This window comes from Hyperolius riggenbachi, chromosome 10 (assembly GCF_040937935.1).
Source record: "Hyperolius riggenbachi isolate aHypRig1 chromosome 10, aHypRig1.pri, whole genome shotgun sequence".
Lineage (NCBI taxonomy): Eukaryota > Metazoa > Chordata > Amphibia > Anura > Hyperoliidae > Hyperolius > Hyperolius riggenbachi.
The window spans coordinates 216,455,725-216,478,224 of NC_090655.1; the positions used below are offsets into that span (position 1 = coordinate 216,455,725).

General features: G+C 43.0%; 1 protein-coding gene across 1 annotated transcript in view; it reads left to right on the forward strand.

Moving 5' to 3' along the window:
* Positions 1-22,500, forward strand: part of LOC137536808 (zinc finger protein 850-like) — a 95,405-nt gene that overhangs the window by 32,124 nt on the left and 40,781 nt on the right. Inside the window, exons 8-9 of the mRNA XM_068259007.1 lie at positions 6,022-6,580; positions 21,635-21,767. Of these exons, the coding sequence (XP_068115108.1) occupies positions 6,022-6,580; positions 21,635-21,767 (692 nt within the window). The remainder of the gene's footprint in view (positions 1-6,021; positions 6,581-21,634; positions 21,768-22,500) is intronic.

Consider the following 22,500-nt stretch of genomic DNA (forward strand, 5'->3'; position numbering starts at 1 on the left):
AAAAATAAAATAAATGGAAAAACACTTGCACTTACGTATTCACAGCCTTTGACATGAAGCTCTAAAATGAGCTCAGGTGTAATGTTTCCCCTCATCAAGTTTGATATTTTTCTGCTAAATTGGAGTACACCTATGGGAAAATCAGTTGATTGGACATGTTTTGGAAAGACACACCTGTCTGTATAATGACCCACAGTAGTGATGGACTGAATTGTTCAGGGTGCCTCTAGGCATTTTGTCACTCCATGAGAGAAAACCTGTGGCGTTCACCGCCCCCCGGATGCTCCCCCATGAAAATAATCATAATGCAGCAATGTTTCACCCGAAAAAGATCGTAATGCAGCAGCGGTTCACTAGAAATTACACATAGGCAGGGCTCCTCTCTCCTTCCCCCTTCCCATTAGTTCCCCCTATTAGCCTTGGTACTTGCCCGCACCTGATAGAAATAAAAAACATTTACTCACCTGTAGAAGAGAAGACTCCTCTCCCAGCCTCCCTCCGGCGCGCATCAGCTCTCCCGATGATCTTCATGCAGTAATTCCGGCTGCAAAACTCACGCACTGACAGGCAGAGCAGGCGTACAGGAAAAATTGCGCCCGAAGTCCCGCACTGGAAACACAAATAGTCTCCAGTGTAGAGTTTTGGATGCCATTTTCTCGGGGCCCTGCTCTGCCTGCCGGAACCCACAGACTTCACAGGCTGCAAAAGTAATATTACGTGCTGTGGCCAGGGAAATGGTGCAGCATCTTTTAGACGCCGCAACCCGGTACACGACCTGTGTACACACCATCTGGTGGGGGTGGCTGCAGTTACCCCCCCCCCCCCCCCGCGCCTCCCCCTCCCCCCACACAGCAATCGTGACTGCCTGGTGGACTAGGCGCCTCTGCAATAGGATCAGAAGGAGGCACAAAGGGGCACAGAAGGATAAACAGGGTCAGACATGGCACAAGAGCCTGAATGAGGTGTAAGGAGACAGAAGGAGGCACAGGGGGACTGAAGGAGACACACTGAGACAGAAGGAGGCACAAAGGGAGACAGAAGGATAAGCGGGGTCAGACATGGCACAAGAGTCTGAATGAGGTGTAAGGAGAGAGAAGGAGGCACAAAAGGGACAGAAGGATGTACAAAAGGGGAAAGAAAAATGCACAAGGCACAGAGGTGGCAGCTGCATGCAATTTACGCTAAGTAGATGCAGCAGAAGCAAGTAATAGAACACCCATGGGGGGCTTATTGTGGGGTGTGTGGCTTTGTTTGGGGGTGGGGCTTAACCCAGCAACAAGGCGCCCCCAGGACCAATGTCACGCCAGGCAATGGCCTATACTGCCTATGCCTAAAGGCTCCCCTAGAATCGTTTCCTGGCAATCAACGACTGTGCACGAGAACAATCCATAAAGTTCGCTCCACCCCCCCAAACAATTACAAGCAGACAAAAAAATGACCCTTAACTCCAGAGTCAGGAGATGCATGGCATGTAAGTTGGTATTTCTAACATTTCCCCCCTCCCCGCCCCATAAAAGTGCAAGCACAGCAGCCACAAAGCCACACACTGCAGTGGAAGATACCAGGCCGCAATTATTTCTTCAATAAGGCGATACCCAAACTGTACCGTGATGTTGAAAGTCAATTGGTGTCATCTCTGGCACACAGTGTTGGGTCAAGGGTCGATCTAACCACGTGGTCTGCAAAGCACGGTCAGGCCTGCCCGAACACTAAGTCAGGCCCCACACACAGCATCTCAGCCTACACGCCGTGTGACTGCCTGCCCCATGACTAAGTCGCTCCCCACACAGCATCTCTGCCCGCGGCCGCTAATAAAAATGATAATATTTTTTTCTAGTGCGTGTACATGCCCGCCTAAATTTGCGTATCACAAAGAAGCAATGACCGCTGGCTATATGAGTGTTTTGGGGGGCACACCCAAGATAATAAGGTAATTGCTTCATTGTGGACAGACCAAATTCGATCAGCTGGACAGTCACTGTTGTTCTGTCATTCAGCTACCTCAGCCCGGTGACCATATGGGCTTGAAAATCGCCACGGCCTGCACTCTCGCCATGGTGCGCACCAGTCCAGCACGGCCATCACTACACAAACAGCTGTTTGCGATGCGTTACACAGTGAGTCTGGTCTGTCAGTTTGAAGCAGTACTCTAATTACACTACCTGATTGATGTATACACACGCAAGATGTTTTAAAGCAATTTATTCCTCCAATTACCTAGCAGCAACCGCTATAATAATTTTTCTGGTGCGTGTACATGCATGCCTAACTTCTCTGGCTGCACTGTAGCTGCAACAACAAAACAAAAGGCATGTACAGGTGCCAATTCCCCTTTGTGATCATTACCTTGCCGCGGTAAAGGGGCTTGCGTATCACAATGAAGCAATGACCGCCGGCTAAATGAGTGTCTCGGGGGGCACACCCACGATAATAATGTTGTTGCTTCACTGTGGACAGACCAAATTCGATCAGCTGGACAGTCACTGTTCTGTCACTCAACTACCTCAGGCCGGCGACTATAAGGGCTGGAAAGCCGCCATCACCTGCACTCTCGTCATGGTGCACACCAGCCCAGCACGTCCGTCACTACACAGACAGCTGTTTGCAGTTACTGCATACCTTTCACTGCATCTTTGACTGCCCATTGTATTACACCTGGCAGTCAGTGCATACCTTTCACTTGAATGGATGGCAGACTTGCCCTCCATAACAGATTCTCGTTAAAGGATGTAAAGTTGATTCATCTCATATACAGCAGGGCCTCAAATGTCCTTCTGTATTGTTATTTTTGGTCACTACCTCGGGACTTGCATGCCATGCCTTCTTCCTTCCTTGGATGTGTGGTAGCCGTTCCTGCTCCTTTGCCCACAGCGTGCCTGCTGACTTCATTGGATGTGTGGTGGTAGCCGTTCCTGCTCCTTTGCCCACAGCATGCCTGCTGCCTTCTTTGGATGTGTGGTGGTAGCCATTCCTGCTCCTTTGCCCACAGCGTGCCTGCTGCCTTCCTTGGATGTGTGGTGGTGGTAGCCGTTTCTTAGGCTCCCACTACGGACTGGAATTGAACCAGGATTTCCCAAGATGTTCTCCTGAGGAGCAGGTGACCATAGGCCTGAGCTTACAGCTAGTAAACACTTGAAGAGCAAGTATCACAGATAGTACAGTAAGGCTGATCACCCAAGGGCTAGGTGACAGCCAGAAAGGATAGACAAGCCAGGTCGGCAACACACGGACAGATAAGGTACAGAGGCGAAAGACTGATTCGGTATCCAGGTACAGGCAATGTCGGCAACAGATAATCAGATGGGCGGAAGTACCAAATCAGAGAGCAGGAGAATAGTCAGGAAAGCCAAAGATCATAACAGGTAACAGTATAAATATCATTCCTAGTCTTAGGTGTGAGGTCCTTGGTCTCAACACCTGGGAACTAGTCTAACAGATGAACAGTAGCAATGTAGCAATCTCCTAGTCTTAGGTGTGAGGACCTTGGTCTCAACACCTGGGAACTAGTCTAACACATAAACTGTAATAAAGCAATAGTACTTTAAAGCCATCAACGGAATATGACTCAGTGTGAATTCCCAGCTCCGGCTGGTTCTAACACACTGTAGGATCTGACTCAGGTCTGAGCGCTCACACGTAAATGTTTGCAACAGCAGACAACTTGCAACTGACAGGCAAGTCCTATATATACCAAAAACGCTCCACAGCGCCGCCCCAGTCACTCAGCCAATCCGGAGCATAGCTGGAGACAGCTGATCGGCATGATCAGCTGACTCGCCTTCTACTTGCATAAAGGTTCTGTCGCCTGGCGCACGCACGTAGCTCTCCATCTGCGTGCACTAGAAGGACCAGGCATGACAGCATCATGTTGCTGCGCGGCAGAAGCCGCCGGCTGGAATGCGGAGATAGCCGCCATACCGCTTGCCCCTGCGGCGGCATCTCCGCTATTCATTACACAAAGGCTGTGAATAGTGTACATGTTAAATTTGTAATAAAAATTGGCAAAAAACTCAATTGAACTATTTCACATTGTCATTATAGGGTCTTGTGTGTATAATTTTGAGGGAAAAAATAAATGTAAACAATGTTTTTGACAGATTATAATTTCCAGATGTACTATATAAAATCAGCGAAACAAAATGTTGTAGGTAGTTTTAAGTAGAAAATAAGTATTGGTAATATTATTACATAATGATTATTTGCGTATTTTCATTTAGATAAAATGCCAAAGTGTTTGGTTAGAAACTGCTCGAACGGCAGTAAACAAAGAAAGTCAAAACAAGACTTCATACTCCATGTCTTTCCAAAAAAAAAAGAGACCATTAAAAAATGGATTTTATCTTTAGATCCCAACATCAGACAAACAGATGATTATGTTGAGGAAATCTTTCAAGGGAAAATCTATGACAAATACCGAATATGTTCTGACCACTTTGAACCCAGTGACTATCAAAATAAAGGAGGAAGGAAACATTTGCATTCACATGCCCTGCCAAGAATTAAAATAGAAAGTAAGGCAGCTGATAAAGAAAACATGAATAAAAGAATAAGACTTGAGGTCAACACTGCCGAAGAAAGCTCTCTAGTGTTGAGAAACATACCTTCCAATTCTTCTTCTTTACAAAACCATGATTTGGGAGAACAAGAAAATGTGTCGAAAGAAAATGTAGAAGGGGAAGAAAGTGAAGCACAACACTCTCCCGCAATTAAGAAAAAAAAAAGAAAAACAACTAAAAAGAAAACATATTCAACAGTACATACACAGACAGATTGTGAATGTCTAGAAAAACTGACCATTCAATGTACTCATTGCATTTCTGTAAGTGATTTGGCTAACTTGTCTTCACCTAATACTGAAATGTGCATGGAAGTGGATTTCAATACAGAAGATAGACTAACGAATGTTCCTTTATCACCATCTTCGTCAAGCAGCATTGAAATTCAAGACATAGAAGAATGTAGTACCAAAAAAAGGAAAATACCTCCTTCATCTAAAACAAAAGAAAAAGATCCCGATTTTGAACTTTCTAGTGTCTCAGAGTCAGACAGTGATCCTGGAAGTGAAGAACAATACGTGTCACACAAAGATAAACCTGGATTTGAAAACCTTGCTGACATTATTCATACTAGCAGTCCCTCGGAAACTACTTTTCTTGTGTATGAAACTTGCCTGTTTCATTTAATTGCAATGGTCAAGTGTCCAAGGAAAAAAAAGTGTGATGCCCCAATTCAACTTGTGAAAAAAAACATAAAGGGCACATTCTTATCCATCACATGTGTTTGTGAAAATGGACACATAAGCAAGTTGTGGGACAGTCAGCCAAGGAAAAAGAATACTTTCTTAGGGAATATTAATTTAGCATCGGCTATCCTTCTTAGTGGCTCTAGCTTCGAGAAAGTTTATCGCTTGTTGAAGTTACTTGGCATGCATCAAATGACATCATCAACTTTCTACAGGATTCAGCAGAGTACATTATTCCCTGCCATTGATTACCATTGGAAAAACCACCAACAAAAATTACTGGAAGATTTTTCTGGAAGGGCTGTATGTGTGTCAGCAGATGGGCAGTGTGATAGCCCGGGATTTTCTGCTAAGTATTGTACTTATAGTTTGATGGAATCCACTACAAAGAAAATTTTACATTTTCATGTTGAACAACTTGCCAACAATTGTTCCTCTGTTTCATTAGAGAAAAAGGGATGCAAAAAATCCATTGATTTTCTTTGTTCACAAAACCTTGATCTAAAAATGATGTGTACTGATAGACATGTTGGAATTAAAAAAATGATTGCAACCGATTACCCTGACATTACACACCAATATGATGTGTGGCACTTTGCCAAAAGCCTAAGGACAAAACTAATCAACGCAAGTAGATGGAGAAACTGCAGAGACATTTCAGCGTGGATATGTTCAGCTGTCAAACATTTATGGTGGTGCGCTAGAACCTGTGAAGGAAATGTTGATATGCTGCTTGAAAAATGGAAGTCAATTGTTAATCATGTTTCAAATGTTCATAGCTGGGATTATGGTGTTTTGTACCATAAATGCAATCATGAAGAACTTAGTTTAGATCAACGTGAAAGGAAAAAATGGATGGACAAAAAATCAAAGGCTTTTTGTACTTTTCGAGACATTGTTCTGAATCCCAAATTCTTGAAAGACTTGGAACACCTTTCAAATTTTTGTCACACAGGGGAATTAGAAGTTTTCCACAGTAATGTATTGAAGTACCGGTCCAAGAGAATACATTATTATATGGATGGTATGATTGCGCGAACACAGCTAGCAGCTCTTGACAACAATTGGAACGTTGGTAGAAAGCAAGCAACAGTGAAAGTCTCAGGACCAGGAAGGGAACCAGTTGGAAGTTTCCGTTTCAATTTGGTATTTTCTAAGTCTTCCAAAAACTGGATTGTCAAGAAGATATATGATCCCAAATCAGATTACTTCCTGCAGGGCATTAAAGAGGACATCTTCAAATTTGCTACTGGCCAAATTACAAGTGCTTGGCAACAAAACAAACAACATGTTCCAAAGAATATAGCACTGACCGAGAAGCCTTGTAAAGAGTTTATGGTAATGGAGTATGTTTCAAGATTTGGTGCAGAAGATGAGGAATAGTTTGATACATTAGTGCTATTGCTGTTTTGTTTGAAACAACAATGTAGTATATTTTTACGCAACTTTACTTTTCCTACAGTATGTAATTCGACTATCTTTTAAAGGGGAGTACTATGAACACTATGTAGCCACGTTTTGTTACTGTATGTTATAATATTTTAGTCTTATGTTGTAAATGTATATAAGATTTATTAGTAGTGTACTGTTACTTTGTAATTTAAAAAAGGACATTCTTTTCTACCTAAAGATTGATAAAAAGAATTGAATAGAAGAACTGTGAAATATTCTTAAAAAACATATTTTGAATAAAAAGAAAATTTCTTTTACAATGGTAATTGAAAAAAAAATTAGAACTATTTATATTACATTAAAATTAATATAAGTGACTCCATTAAAAATGTCAAGGTTGTAATAGCTTGAAAAAAAAAAAAAAAAAAAAAAGAAATTCATGTTGCAAAATATGTTTTTTTAAATGAATAAACAGTTTTCACAAGTGAAATAACTAATTAGTTAATAAAAGTATAAATACATATGCATAATATACTATTGCTACAATAGCGAACCACATACAATGAATGTTCCGAGTACATTTGTTCAAATGTCCATTTGTATAACTGGAATTAAATTGAATTAAAATTGTAAAATTGTACCATTGAATTAAATAAGTTCCGTTTAGAATGTGTTCCTTACACTTCATACGATCATTTCTTAATTTTTTTTTTAAATACAGTTTTCATGGATAAAAAAACCTGTTGTAACAGTACTTGAGGGGATCCACTCACAAGTGTAATCACCAGTGATTTTTCTCAGTTCACCTAGGGTTCACCTTATGGAAAGAGTCCAGTTTGAAAACTCCATAGCAAACTCAGACTCTGTGATGGCTGCCCTGACAACTATCATAAAGGTGTACTAGCCTTTTTTGGCAAATATGCTGCATTCTTTAAATGAGATGTAGGCCGGTGTTCCGATAAAAATTACTGGTAATTAAAATGGAGAATGGTTCCTCTACATCACTGTTACAACAGTCTACATTATACATTTTTTCTTTAATTTAGTAGAAAACTGAAATTAAAGATGACATGAAGGAAAATGGTTTCATTTTACCATGTTACAACTATTGACTGAACATTTGGACAAGGAACTATAAACCTTCTTTTGTATGTATTTATCTGTTTTTTTTATTTATATTAAAACTTACCTGTCTGCTACACAATGCCTTTTAAAGGAAATGTCCAGTTAAAGGAAGCTCCTGAAGCTCCTGGCAGCCGCTATGTCCCTTGCCACAGGTCCACTCTCAGTCACTGGCTCCAGGTCCCCTCCGGTGCAGAGGCCGACCTCGCCTGGTAGTCCTCTACTACGCCTATGTGAGCGTCATTGTCAATCATACACACATGTTACGGAGTGTTCACCGCCTGTGTAAAGCTATTGCGCCTGCGCAGAATACTCCTGGCCACGTGTGCATGATTGACAACGGCACTCACAGTCGCAGTAGAGGACTACCTGGCGAAGTTGCCCTCTGCACAGCTGCTGAGAGTGGACCTGTGGCGAGGGACATAGCACCTGCCAGGGGTTGGAGGAAGTTCCGGAAAAGTAGAACTTTATTTTTTATGTAGCCTGGACATTCCCTTTAATTTAAAAGTATATAAGCACCAAAACATTTGAAATCAAATTTATTTTCCATTGATAATCTTATTATTTGTCTATTTGCTTTTATTCCTAAAGTTGTAATTTCACTTGTGACAACTGTTTTTTGGGATTCACTTCTGGAGTGTTTTGGAAGGAATGGGCGGGCCAAACACTCCATCAATCTTTAATGGCAGGAAAGAAGATCTAGTAATTTTTGTATTTATTAGCATGAACTGTACAGCACATAATGCTGGTTTTACAGTGATTATTCTAGGGTTCTTGCAAAACTTTATTTGGTTTGTGTCAGCGTCTAGCACATTTCAAAAGCTTACTGTGCAATGACCTGTTCTATGTACCACTAGGATTTCTCCAACAGTAAAAAAGTTATGGTCCACACCACTTATGTAAAAATACAACAACAATTTAATTAAACAAACACCAGTAACATCACATGCCATGAGGCAGCTACAGCCCGCTGTTTTGGGTACAATAGACCTTTAACGATTTTAACATCACAAATATATATACACAAATTCAAGCTACGATTGACCAATCCTGCCACGTGACGGTTCTGATGGTATACCTCTCTTAAAACTACAGGACTCCTCCCACACAGCCATTAACCCAATGTGATAGGCTATTGATATTCTAAAACATACACCACCAAAACATCACAATGTGCAAAGTTACAGAGGACAGCAGTCTGGATGGGAGACCTGATTATACTTCACTAGTACCTCCCATGGTCACGCATTCCTACTGCCATTCGTCATCCACATAGTATAGTTATTATATTTAAAAGATGCCTGCTAACCTAGTATATACTTTGGCCTTGTGGTGCATCCCTTGGTAAACAGTTGTGGGTGGTGTAATTGTACATCTGGAAATCACAAGTCCTCATGTGATCACCGTCACAGACCCAAACATTGTTATAGAAATGTAAATGCATATGTTGCTTCGCACTGTGATTGCTGCCTCCCTATCGAGAAGATGTCAATAGCGGTCTGGATACCATGTGTATTCATCACGTGGTCTCTGTAATAGAATTCATGGCCCTGTCCCCCAGTGCAGTCATAGCAACCAGGACGCAAATGCTGCTTCCTATTGTAGTCGATGCAACCATAGTAACATAGCAGCATAGGATTCTATACATGTACTATGTAAATTATTTATGTAAAAAAAAATGTAATAGTGATGTGCTACATTAGTTTTCATAATGTTTCATAGTTGTTGAAATCTAATAGATATATAGAAATACATAAACAAATTAGTCAATAGGTTTCAATATTTATTTACAATGTTTACGTTATCTATTTTATTTATTAACAACTACATATATTATACTTTTGTGTCTGTGAGTAACATCTGTAATCTAGATTCAACAATTTTAATAGCAAAAGAAGACAACAACAAAAATATGTTGCTCATCATAGGTAAAGTGTAATAAAACACTTAGTCATCAAATGCCATGTCAATAGCAGAATAATCTTCACACCAATGGAAACCCTGATAAATGTTATGTGGATCTGGAAATGTGTTTCTTATTAAATTCACTACACATGAAGGAATTGGCACTCTATTTTGATATCCCAAATGGCCATGTGCCCATAAAGTGAAAGATTTGTATGCAGCCTTTCTTAGTAATCTGTAAAAATAATTGTTAAAAAAATATTACTACTTAACTATATACATTATACAACTACTAATATAAATAATAATAATAAGTAATTTCTAAATTGTTAAACGCTCAAAACTTTGAGATACTTTTCTCCCATATGCGTTGTACTACAATGTCAATGTTGGGAACATCCTATCACTTTCAGTTGTCTACTACAGGGCTTTTCAACCTGTGGTACACGTACCACTGGTGGTATTTTGCTGTTGACCAGGTTGTACACTCCAAGTTTGCCTGCCTCTTAATTGGCCACCTACCACTTGTCTTGGTTCTATCCTGCCTCCACAAAGTTCAGCTCCCCCCGCTCGCTCCTCAATGTGCTGCCCTGCTACATACTTCAGAACTTTAGATCAGAAGTGAGGAGACAGCTAGGTGAATGTTGCACAGTGACGGTGGGTATACTTCAAATAGAGGAAGTGACATCACTGCTCACTTCCTGTATTTAAAGTACATGTGCGGTCACTGGGTACCGTTCGCCTGGCTGTCTTTCTCACTACGGCCCAGTTACCACTGATCTGAGATCTGAATCATTCTACAGGGCAGCACGGCGAGGAGAGCCAAACTTTGTGGTGAGTCACTGCCAGTCTTCTGATGGTGGGTGGGGGGGGGGGTGCTAACTATATTGAAGGGTGGGGGGAGGAATGGAGGAAGGAGCTGGAAAAGCTACCTATATTGGCAATCTACCTACAGATTGCCAATACTTGCAACCTATAGGCTAAAAATCTAATTTTAATCCTTTTCCCCACCAATGCATCCTGCTATTCCTCTCTCATATGCCCCCACCCCCCCCCCCCATTTCTTAAAGTGTACTTTTAAGAAAAAAGTGCAAGAGGGAGAAACCTCTGGATCCTAAAGGGGCTTCTCCCTTCCTCCTCAGTATAAGAGATACTGGGACCCCCCGAAGATCTCCTTTGTCTGCGTGAGCGCATGCGCAGTAGCGGTTCTTCGTTCTGGCGAAAACAGCTGAGCCTGATCGGGGTTTGATCTACTGCGCAGGTACACAGGTGGTACTTAAAAATTTTCAGTCGATAAAAGTGTTACAATAATTGAAAGGGTTGAAAAGCCCTGGTCTGCTAGACAATACATAAAGTACTAGCTGAACACTACAAATTACCAATTTCTACCTACCAGCCATTATAATACACCCAACATTACCTACTAATCACTATAATTTAATGTTATCTAATATTATTATATAATATTATTGCCCTGACGCGTGACAGTTACTTCAGGCCTCATGTCGGACCTGGTCACAGACACAGCTATTATCTATTAACACAGGGAGGAAGTCCGCACACTCGCTGGTATATTCCAAGGGTTTTTATTTCAATCCAAATCGCACATACAGAAATTGGCTGACATGTTTCGGAAAGAATCCTTACTCATAGGAGGCTATGAGTAAGGATTCTTTCCGAAACATGTCAGCCAATTTCTGTATGTGCGATTTGGATTGAAATAAAAACCCTTGGAATATACCAGCGAGTGTGCGGACTTCCTCCCTGTGTTCCTGTTCTGCTGTCTGGTTTCCAGCACCTTGCACAAGGTATCAGAGGTTGAGCGGTCTTTTTCTACTATATTTTATTATCTATTAACATCAGTATGCAGTTTGTAATTGATTCCTTTGTCAAATGGTTTTACACTAACCAAATTCTTTAATATTACCCTGGTGCATAACACTAAATTATAATCTGTTTCGATTACAGAGGCTAAATTTCACATATTTTTTTATACAAATTGTTGCCAAATTTTTCTGATCTTCTCTTATGCAAAGGCAAAAAAGAAAATATTTATTCATAGGTTAAAGGGCCTCATACAAAGGCGAAAATTAAAAAATGGATTCGTCAGGTAATTATCCAAGTTTTTGGCCTTCCATTGTGGATTCTAGAACAAAATTTTATGCAGAAATTGCCAATTTTCCCAAAAAACACTTTCTATGGTTTCAATTACAAATGTTTTGGCGCAAAGGTATATTTTGTAGCATCTGACAGTGGATGCATATAACATTTTTTAAACGAAAAAAATAACTTATTGTACACTACCCAGCAGGCTCATGGTGAACCAGAACTGGTGTTCTGGTTTTGTAAGGGATTAGAGTGTTTAAGGGGTTATAAAGGACACAAAAGCCTTCTTACTAAAATGCTAATGGAAAACAAAAAGGTATCTTCGATAATTCTGGTTAGAGTGAGTATATGATGTCTCCCACAATGATTCATGGTGGTGATTATGCAAATCCCTTTAGGTCACTGTAAGCTAGCCACATCTCTAGAACCTCTGGAAAGCATAGATGTACCAACTTGTTAAAGATACCATGAGCAAGTTTTAAAATCATAATTTACACTTACCAGAGGCTTTCTCCAGCCCACCGTAGGTCGCAAGGTCCACCAGTGTCAACCTGGCCTCTGTAACGGTCCAGCTGGCGGTTTCGTTAATTGGTGACTACCACACGAAGTTGGCAGTATGAGTAACCATCGCGCACACTACACATTTTTTGCGTTTTGCTGCTACACGTCATCACATCGCCCGGTCATCAACACGATGGCTGACTTAAAAGTCCAGCGCATACACGGTTCTCTAACTCTAAACCGCACATTCACAGAAACAAAAAAAAAGATGGTTTGTATAATAATCAGTGATGCATTGTGGGAAACCTCATATGCTCACTCCAACTTGAATTATCGCAAATAATACCTTCAAGGTAAAATTTTGATTTTTATAAATAAGTTTGGTATTCTATACTACCAGCTATTTCTTATGTTTTGTGTTTTGTATTTTTAAATATCAAAAACCTATGCATCAAATACATATTTCAGAGGAAAAATTTGCCCTTGACCTTTAAGTCATTACACGGTTCTTTTTGACTGCCATTAAAGTCAACAAGGTTGATTACAAATTTCTAATTGAAGATTTTCATACTAAAATTCTTTAAAAGATTTGCAATCATGAAATGGCTATGTTCGCCCATGCCTACTGGTCGCTGCAATCTAACTGCCAATACCTTCTTGGCACTGTAAGCTACCTGCGATAGTATAATAACCAATACATACAATATATCGTGTCCACAAATAGCATTTATACTCTCCTTTAGCGCTATTTTTTTTTCTTTTGCTGTTACAATCGTCTCAACAGAATAAAGAGATTGGTTAGAAAGGTGATATTGTTATTTAAATCTTCTATTTTATATAGGAACCATTTGTCGTGTGTTCTTAACCATTTCATCTATGTCATGAACGTTATAGTCCCCATTAACCGGAACTCAGGCAACCAGAAATCTCAACTAACCAACTTACCTAGTGGTAATGGGAACTTCATTTTGACCGGGTTTGGAGTCTTTTAAAATATTTACAAAACCTCCATCGACATGTAGCAGCCTTCTTGTAACACTTTGAAGGCCCCTAGGGGTTTTTTAACATCTCTGTACGAAAGTCAACACGTCACCTAAGCAGATTCGAGTCACGTTACATGTTGGCTTCCATGCACTGGAGGAAAAGGAAAGACCCTAGGAGCCCGCTAAGTCATGCAGTAAGGCTGATAGATGTCACTGGAGGTTTAGTAAGTATTTTGAGAGGGGGAATTTGTTCTTTTTAGGCTGGTTGCTCAAGCAACCAGAAAGCACATGTATCTAGTATTAGTCATTCATCGCAAATGCCATACACCAGGGACACTGCTGTGTAAAGATTTTTTATAACATTTTAAAATAAACCTTACATTTATTTATTTACTATAAAATAACTTTATCATTACCTATTGTAGTTCTCACAAAAGAAGCTCCGAGAAATGCTTTTGTTTGCCAACACAATAATCTCCAGGTGCCGGGGGTCTAGACATATCTCAAGCATAAAATTACTATAAGTAATACATTGTAAATTCTCTGAAAGTTCTACATTTGTGGCAGACAACTCTTTGCAACAGGTGCTTTCCTCCAAGGTTGGCATAAAGCTACATTTTGTGCAGGTACACCAGTCAAGAATCTCTAAACGTTTACTTTTAGGTTCTAGTCTTCTTTGTATTATTTCATCCTCAGTATATTCAGGATCATCCTGAAAGCACTGATCTTCTACTGTATGTGAAACTCTACGTAACTCATTTAATAATTCTTCCATCTAAAAAAAAAATATAATAGTTTTTTAACAAAGGATTTATGATTTACACATGAACACTTATTTAACTAATTTAAAAAAATCTTAATGCTTCTATATTATCCAATAATAATTAAAAAATATATTATTCCATACTAAATTGTTCTATGTTCGACCACACCACTGTTAACTTTCCTCAAACAAACCAGCTTTAAAAGACCCACCCAAAAATGTTTTCCAAAAAAAAATTAAAAATGAATGCAAGTTTATACATAGTTTTCTAAGGGCATCCAATGGTCAAAAGAAAAAAAGACCCCAACAACCAAAATTTAACGGAAGCCCAAGGCCACCTATAAAGGCAATACACTCTCAGACAAAATGAAAAAAAATCCCACTCACATTTCCCCCAAAACTACAACAACTGGAGGCCTCCCTCAAGACCAACTCTTTCTAGGAGACACTGAAACGAATCGGTACAAAGCCACAGTAAAACCCTCTACGTATCCAAAATGACCACATCTACTGTGTTTCCCTTATAATAAGACCTCTCCTGAAAATTAACTCTAGCTTAAATGGGACCCTTTTAGTGTATGGAGAGGTGTGTGGTCTCTAACCGCACCTCTTTTGTGGCTGCTTCCCTCTGTCTTCCTTTTAATTGTTCCAGTGACTAGCATTATATTAAAACTGTTCGCTTCGCCTTTCGACCATTACACTAATGCTGTACACACACAAGGTCAGCTCTGCTACCGAACTCCTCTCTCGTCATTATTAATGTACGCCAGGGAGGAGTCAGCCATGCGAACATTGATTATGACAAAAGGGGAGCCCAGACGCAGGGCCAACCTTGTGTACAGCGTCAAGGTGAAGGTCAAAGGGCTACCCAAACAGCTTAAATATTGTGCGGGTCACTGGAACAGTTACAAAAAAAGGAGGGGGATGCAGCCACAAGAGAGGTGAGGTACACACCTCACCATACACACAGCTTCTACCCCTCCCACAGGGCCACTTTCAGAAATGTATGGGCTATTTGTATGTATTACTGAGCCCCCCCAATGAAAAAATAATAATAATTCTCAATTAAAAAAATATGTCAGTGCTATATAATTACATAATAATTATAATAATAGTATGGTAGGACATTAGACTGTGGAAGGGATTAGTTTGCAAGCTCCTCTGTGGACAGTAGACTAGGATTATGGTACATAAGTAAAAACAATAAGTGCGAGACGAAGAAATCTGAGAAATAAAGTTATTACTGGAAAAGTGTAAGTGTGCAGAAACAGAGCAAGTGAAACGGCGAGAGCGAGCAGGCATTGTTCACACTTGAAAGCGCAGATGGCTGCGTGGTCAAAATGCAAAACCCATGATCACACACCATCTACGCTACTGTGTATTGTGCTACTGATTCCATTCACTACAGTGAATGAGTCGCCATTGCACTTTTGCAAAAAACGCGTGCAACATGCAATAGCACATACATTAGCTCTGCTGCGCAGAACATTTAGCCTGAACATCAGACAGCATGCTCTATTCACTTCTGATCTTTTTACGAAAATGTAAATGGCAACACTTATAATGTGAACAAGGTAATATAGAAATAGGAATAGAGAGTACAAAAGTGGGCATATGGTCATAGAAAGTGAAAATGGACAGACAAAGACTAAGCAGAAAAAACAAATAAGAGGTGGTGAACAGAAAGATAATGAGAGAGAGAATTGGGAGTAAAGGTGCCCATACATCAGGCGATGATGGGCAGATTTGACCAAGAAACAGATCTGTCCGATGTCTATACACCCCATGCCAATTCCTTCCTTGCATCGCCGCCTAGCTACTGTTCACTAATGTATAAACGTTAACCACTTGATGACCACAGCGCTAACCCCCCCCCCCCCCTAACGAACTGGCATTGCAGCACTGGGCTGTGCAGGCTTTTCAGCCTCCTGCAAAGCCCAGCTAAAGAGCCCAGCGATTGGACTCACCTCCTTTTTTTGTCCCTAAGGGAACATGCCACTAGAGGTGTCCAATCGCTGCGTCAGTTTGTATTTTTTTTCCCTTAGCCTCTATGAGGCTCTCTCTCCCTCCCTCCCCTTCTCCCCTCTGGTGTCTAAATCGGAACAGGACGGCGTCTTGTTCCGCCTCTCATAGGCATTAGCCTATGAGAGGACGGCGCTCCCCGGCCAATCAGAGGCCGAGGATCGCCGATCTCGTACAGCGCTACTGGAGACCGCAGTGTTGTACGCTTGTAAACAAAGGGGATTTCTTTCCCCTTACGTTTACAAGCAGCCTGCTAGCCGCGATCGGTGCCTAGCAGGCTATTCACGGAACTCCGCTCAGTGAACGGGCAGGAAACGATTGCGCATGCGCGCGGACGTTCCCAGGGAAACTACAGCCCCAGGACTTGATGACAATTGGCGTTAGGCGGTCCTTGGACTGCCGCCGCATTCACACCCATTGGCATGAGGCAGTCCTTAGGTAGTTATTGTGTGCTGCGTGCATTAATACATTACCTTTCCTGTATGGTAGTGAACTTCTGTCTTTCGAATCCATGTCTCTTCCATTAGCCACCAAAGAGTAGTCCGTACTTGTCCAAACTAATTAAAGCTGTATTCAGGATGTATCCAGCATCACATAAAAGCTTAGCTTTTATGTGAAGTTGAATATGTCCTGAATACAGCTTTAATTAGTTTGGACAAGTGCGGACTACTCTTCAACCCTATTTTGTGTGTGGAATCTGGAACCAGGTTACTGCACTGTCCTTCACTGGGAGTTGAGTGGTTTTCTACCTCTACCATTAGCCGCATAAACAATGTCGGCGCGGTATGTCACGCCACACAGGTGCCGCTGTGCTATGCACCAGCAGTGTGTATGGGGCTGATTGAAGAGCTGCGGATTCGGACAATGGATGGGCACCGTGACATAGTATCTGTAATGTTTAAACGCACACATAAACACATCACAAATGTACATTTATACACTAGGAGAATAGCGCTAGGGTTTTGTCCCATTCGTCACTACCAACGCACACCTTATTGATCAAGCCAGCCATACATCTTTGACCATGTCAGACCGATTCATGCAACCAATTTTGAGCCAATCGAATGTGCACTTTGCAGCCCCATTTTTCATCATAATTATGATTATAATAAGCGAATCGGATGGTCGATCGGCCACCAAGTCGCCTGACTATGGCCACCTTAGGTTAGTAGAGAGAGTGAGGGAGCACTTTTGAGCATAGAAAGTTTCAGTCAGGGGGGTTGGGTAGAGAGAGAGAGAGAGATGGCCCATACTCACGAGGGACAATTGTCTCCGCAACACGCGGGGCGCGCGTGTTGCGGCGACAGGTCGCCCGTGAGTATGGGCCACGCGCACACCGAACTGTCGCCCGGAACAGGCGCGCACCCCGAACTGTCGCCCGTCGCTGAAGTCGCCAGGCGATTGAAATGTTCAATCGCCTGGCGACAGTCGCCGCCGCAACTCCGCCGCAGCTGTCGCTAGTCCGCGTGAGTACGCGGACTAGCGACAGCAACCTCCATTGAGGTACGCAGAGCTTCCAGCGAGCTTCCGGCGGGGGGAGGAGGAACGTCGGCGACAGCTTCCGTCGCGCCGCTGGTCCCTCTTCCGCGTGTGTACGCGGAGGGACCTGGCGAGGAGCTGTCGCCGGCCTGTCGCCCACACGCTCACGTGTGCTGGCGACAGGCCACTTTTATCGCCCGTGAGTATGGGCCAAGAGAGAGAGAGAGAGAGAGAGATAATACACAAAGGAAGCGATGGTATTGCACTAATCTCTCACTGACAAGTGACCGCTCCTCACCCTTTGAAGTCCACTATCCCATGCTGGTTCCCCCCCTCTCCCCCCCCCCCCCCCCCCCCCCCTGTAGAGCCATCCTGGACTGAGTTGTTGGAGGAGGGGGGGAAGGGGTGTCTGAGAGTGGAGCCCTCTTCTAACCTTAAGTGTCATGTATCACCACTCTGCCTCCTAATCTGCTCGCATGTGCTGTAGTTCCATAGAAATTGCTATGGGACTACAAGAAAATGGCCGTCGTATAAAAAAATGTCTTCAAATGCAGACTCCAGTGGCCTCCAGCGGACATTTGCTTGTTTTCCCATAGCAAATTCTATGGGACTACAGTATATGCAAAGCGAGCAGAGAGTGTGACAAAGCAGTAAAGTTATATAGCTTTGGTGCTCTGCTTGCTATAACTGAATTGCTGTTGTTTATCCCCTGCTTATTGCCTGAAGAAGTGGGCTGTGCCCGCGAAACGCGTTGCATCTTTGGGGTATTTTCAATAAATATGTATATATTTACAGTCCTTGGTGTCTGCTTTAACGGAGGCGAGTCCACCACTTCCTCCCAGCAATTTTTAAAAATTTTTATGTACTTTTATCCTTCTGGCACCTCTGTTCACCTACCAAAATATTTGAGTCCACCCCAGGTGGAGGGGTGATCTACCCCCTTTCTTCCTATCTACAGAGAGCAACTTCTTAATCCTGAGTGAGGACAGGTCTAATCTCCTCACCTGCCTAATGAGTGGTTACCTAGGTGGTAACCCGTGTTTGTGAGTATTACCATCTCACTGTTTCATTTATCCAATCAATTTTGACATACCACACCATATTGGGCTCTCGATTTCTCTTCAACTTTATATAGCACATCATGTTGGAAAGGGGGAATGCGGGGATGAGGCTGTAGCTGCTGGGGCCCAGTGTGTGTGTGTGTGAGTGTGTGTGGCTCTGTGTTCATGGGTCCCCAAAATTAATGGGGCACCTCCCTCCTGTTATGTCTCATGTGCTGTGGACAGCTCTGCCCTCCCCTAAGTGTAAGCCCCTCCCCCCAAAAAAGAAGGCCTAGCACATATTTTCCCCTAAAAAAAATAAAATAAGACAGTGTCTTATATTCGGGGACGCTCAGCTACTTCAGGGACCTGTACAAAGACATAAAAAAAATAGCCAAACCCCATAACAAAAAAGCAAAAACAAAACTCAAGGCCATTAAAGAGAGAAACAAGGTCTTCCAAAGTCCTTTGCATACACCAATCGCGATAGAAGAAGTAAAATAAATAATAACTAAGATGATAAAACGTTAAAAAGGTCCACGATACCAATGGTATCCTGCCAGAGACGCTACCTGCTTCTTCATTACCGAGGACAGGTTATTTTGAAATCTTATGTACCTAGTCATGGAGAAGTGTCAACAGTAGGGATGTAGTTAATGTACTAATGGAACAGCTCATCAGGACAAGTGATTGAAGCCACAATTCATGTATGAATTGTAGTTTTACTCGAGCTGCTCCTTTACTGCATCATCTACATCTCCATTGACTGACTCTTCTCCATGACTAGGTAAATGAGGACCTGAGCAACAGCAAAGGGAAAACCATCTTGAACAGGGGCCTTTAAAACCACTACGAATACAAACAGCTACCTGGACCTGGAGCGCAGAGCTAATTAGAACAGCTTTGTACATTTTTATACCAGTGAGTCAATGGAAAAAACATTATCCTGTCATGAGATACTGAAAACTAAGGGCGCAGAGAGAAAAAGCTTTCTACTCACTGTACAAATGTTCTATTGAATGCATCTGCCCAGCCACTGATAAGGAATCATACAATGTTTTGTAGGCACAGATTTGTAGACAATTCCTATTCAGTGCTAGTGTCAGCTAACTGGAGGGGAGGGTCTCTGCCCACCTAAAGCATGGGGAATCTCTGGCCACTTAACAGGACACTATATGGCTACCTAAATGGAGTGAAAATCTGGCCACCTAAGCTCTGGCTGCATATACCAACTAAATGGGGGTCTCTCTGGCTACTTAGAGGGGGAATCACTTTCTACCTACAGAAGGGCTCTCTGTACACCTAAGGGTAGAGGGTCTCTGATTACCTACAGTGGTGTTTTCACTATACCTATAATGAGAGCTCCCTGCCTGACTACATAGTGGCCTATATTACTACCTTAATAGGGGGCAGCTCTTTGGCCACCTACATAAGGAAAAACTCTGACTACCTAACCTACAGAGCCTCTTACTGGCTAGCTACTGGGGGACTCAGCGAACACCAAGGGATAGAGAAGCTGTCTGTCCACCTAACAAGGGGGAGTAGGCTCTGTGGCCACCTAAAAGGGTCACTCTGTCCCCCAAATAAAGCTGCTTTCTGGATATCTAACTGTGTGGAGACTCTCTGACCACCAAAGGGGTGAAATCTCTGGCCACCTAACAGGGAACCTCTCTGGCCACCTAATCTGGGTAGAGAAGGCTATCACTAAGCTGTAAGCTTTCTCGCCACATAAACAGGAGGTTCTATGGCCACCTAAATGTGGAACTCTCTGCCTACCTACAAGAAGAATCTCTGACTAAACACAGGTGGTACAATCTCTGGCCATCAACAAACGGAACATCCTAGATGCCTATGGGTGGCTTACAGCCCACCTAAACAAGGGGCACACTGACTACTTGCAAGGGGATCACCATCTACCTACTGAGGAAATCTCTTTATACGTGTGTGTGTGTGTGTGTGTGTGTGTGTGTGTGTGTGTGTGTGTGTGTGTGTGTGTGTGTGTGTTCTATTACTTGCTTCTGCTGCATCTATTTAGTGTAAGTTGCAGTCAACTGCCACATCTGTGCCTTGTGCATCCTTCTTTCCCCCTTTGTGTCTCCTTCTGTCTTCTTGTGCCTCCTTCAGTCCCTTGTGCCATGCCTGACCCTGTTTGTCCTTCTGTCTCCCTTTGTGCCTCCTTCTGTCTCTTTGTGTCCCCTGTGCCTCCTTATGTCCCCTTTGCCTTTATTTGTCCCCTTGTGCCACCTCTGCTCCCCTGTTCCTCCCTCCGTTCCACTCTGTGTCCTTCTGTCTTCCTGTGCCTCCTATCTCCATATGCCTCTTCAGTTCCCATGTGCCACCTCTGTCCCCGTGTCTCCTTCTGTACCCCTTTGTACCTTCTTCTGTCTCTCTGTGGCTCTTTATGTTCCCCTCTGCCTCCTTCTGTCCCCCTCTGCCTCCTTCTGTCTCCCTTTGTGCCTCCTCTGTCTCCATGTTCCTCTTCAGTCCCCATGTGCCACCTCTGTCCCCTGCGCCTTCCTCTGTCCGCCTGTGCCTTATTCTGTGCCCCTTTGTGCCTTATTCTGTCTCCCTGTGGCTCTTTCTGCCCCCCTCTGCCTCCTTCCATCCCCCTCTACCATCTTCTGCCCCCCTTTTGTGCCTCCTTCTGTCCTCCTTTGTGCATACTTCTGTCCCCTTTATGCCTCCTTGTGTCCCCTTTGTGCCTCCTTCAGTCCCCCTGTGACTCCTTCTGTCCTCCTTTGTGACTCCTTGTGTCCCCCTTTGTGCCTCCTTCTGACCCCCTTGCAGAGGTGCCTGGCGCCAGGCCAACCAGGGGGTCACGAATGCTGTGTGTGTGTGTGTGTGTGGGGGGGGGGGGGGTAGGCATGGGGGGCCATGGCCTCCTCCCAGCCAGATATTGTGTCCCCAGGTGGTGAACAGGCTTGCGGCTTCTAATAGACGCTGCGCCAGTTCACTGGCCACAGCCCATAAGCTCACTTCTGCAGCCTGCGTAGCCTGTGGGTTCCGGTAGGCAGAGCAGGGCTACGGTAAAATGGCATCTGAAGCCCTGCACTGGAGACAATATGTGTCTCCATTGCAGGTCTTGGGGTGCAATTTTCCCGTATCCCTGCTCTGCTCGTCAGCATGGGAGTTTTGCAGCCGTAGTTGCTGCACGAAGATCATCGGGGAGCTGCTGTGTGCCGGAGGGAGATTGGAAGAGGAGTCTTCTGCAGGTGAGTAAATTTTTTTTCTTACAGGTGCAGGCAGGTATCAGGGCTATTAGGTGAACTAATGGGAAGTGGGGGGGGAGAGGAGCCCTGCCTATGTGTTTATTTTCTGGTGAAACGCTGCCCGCATTGTATATTTTCTGGTGAAACACTGCCGCATTACAATTATTTTCTGGTGAAATATTGCCGCATTATATTCTAGTGAAACACTGCCATGATTATTTTCAAGGGGGGTGCCATGGGGCGGGGGGTGCCATTGGCACCAAAGGTTTTCTCGCCTGGAGTGACAAAATGGCTAGAGGCGCCCCTGTGTGGGGCAATCTAATACTAGGGGATGCATTTGGACACATTTGGAGAAACTCAGACTACCTTTACAGGATGGAGCAGAGGTTTACATCTGACTAACACTCAGGGAGAACCGCTATCTACTACGTTGTTAAAAAAAAAAAAACTATGGGGGAGAAAAAACAATGTGAACACCCTTGTCCTATGCCTATAAACTGAATATATACACACATATACATCTATCTATCTATCTATCTATCTATCTATCTATCTATCTACACACACACACGTACACAGACACACAGACACACACACACACACACACACACACACACACACACACACACACACACACACACACACACACACACACACACACACACACACACACACACACACACACACACACACACACACACACACACACACACACACACACACACACACACACACA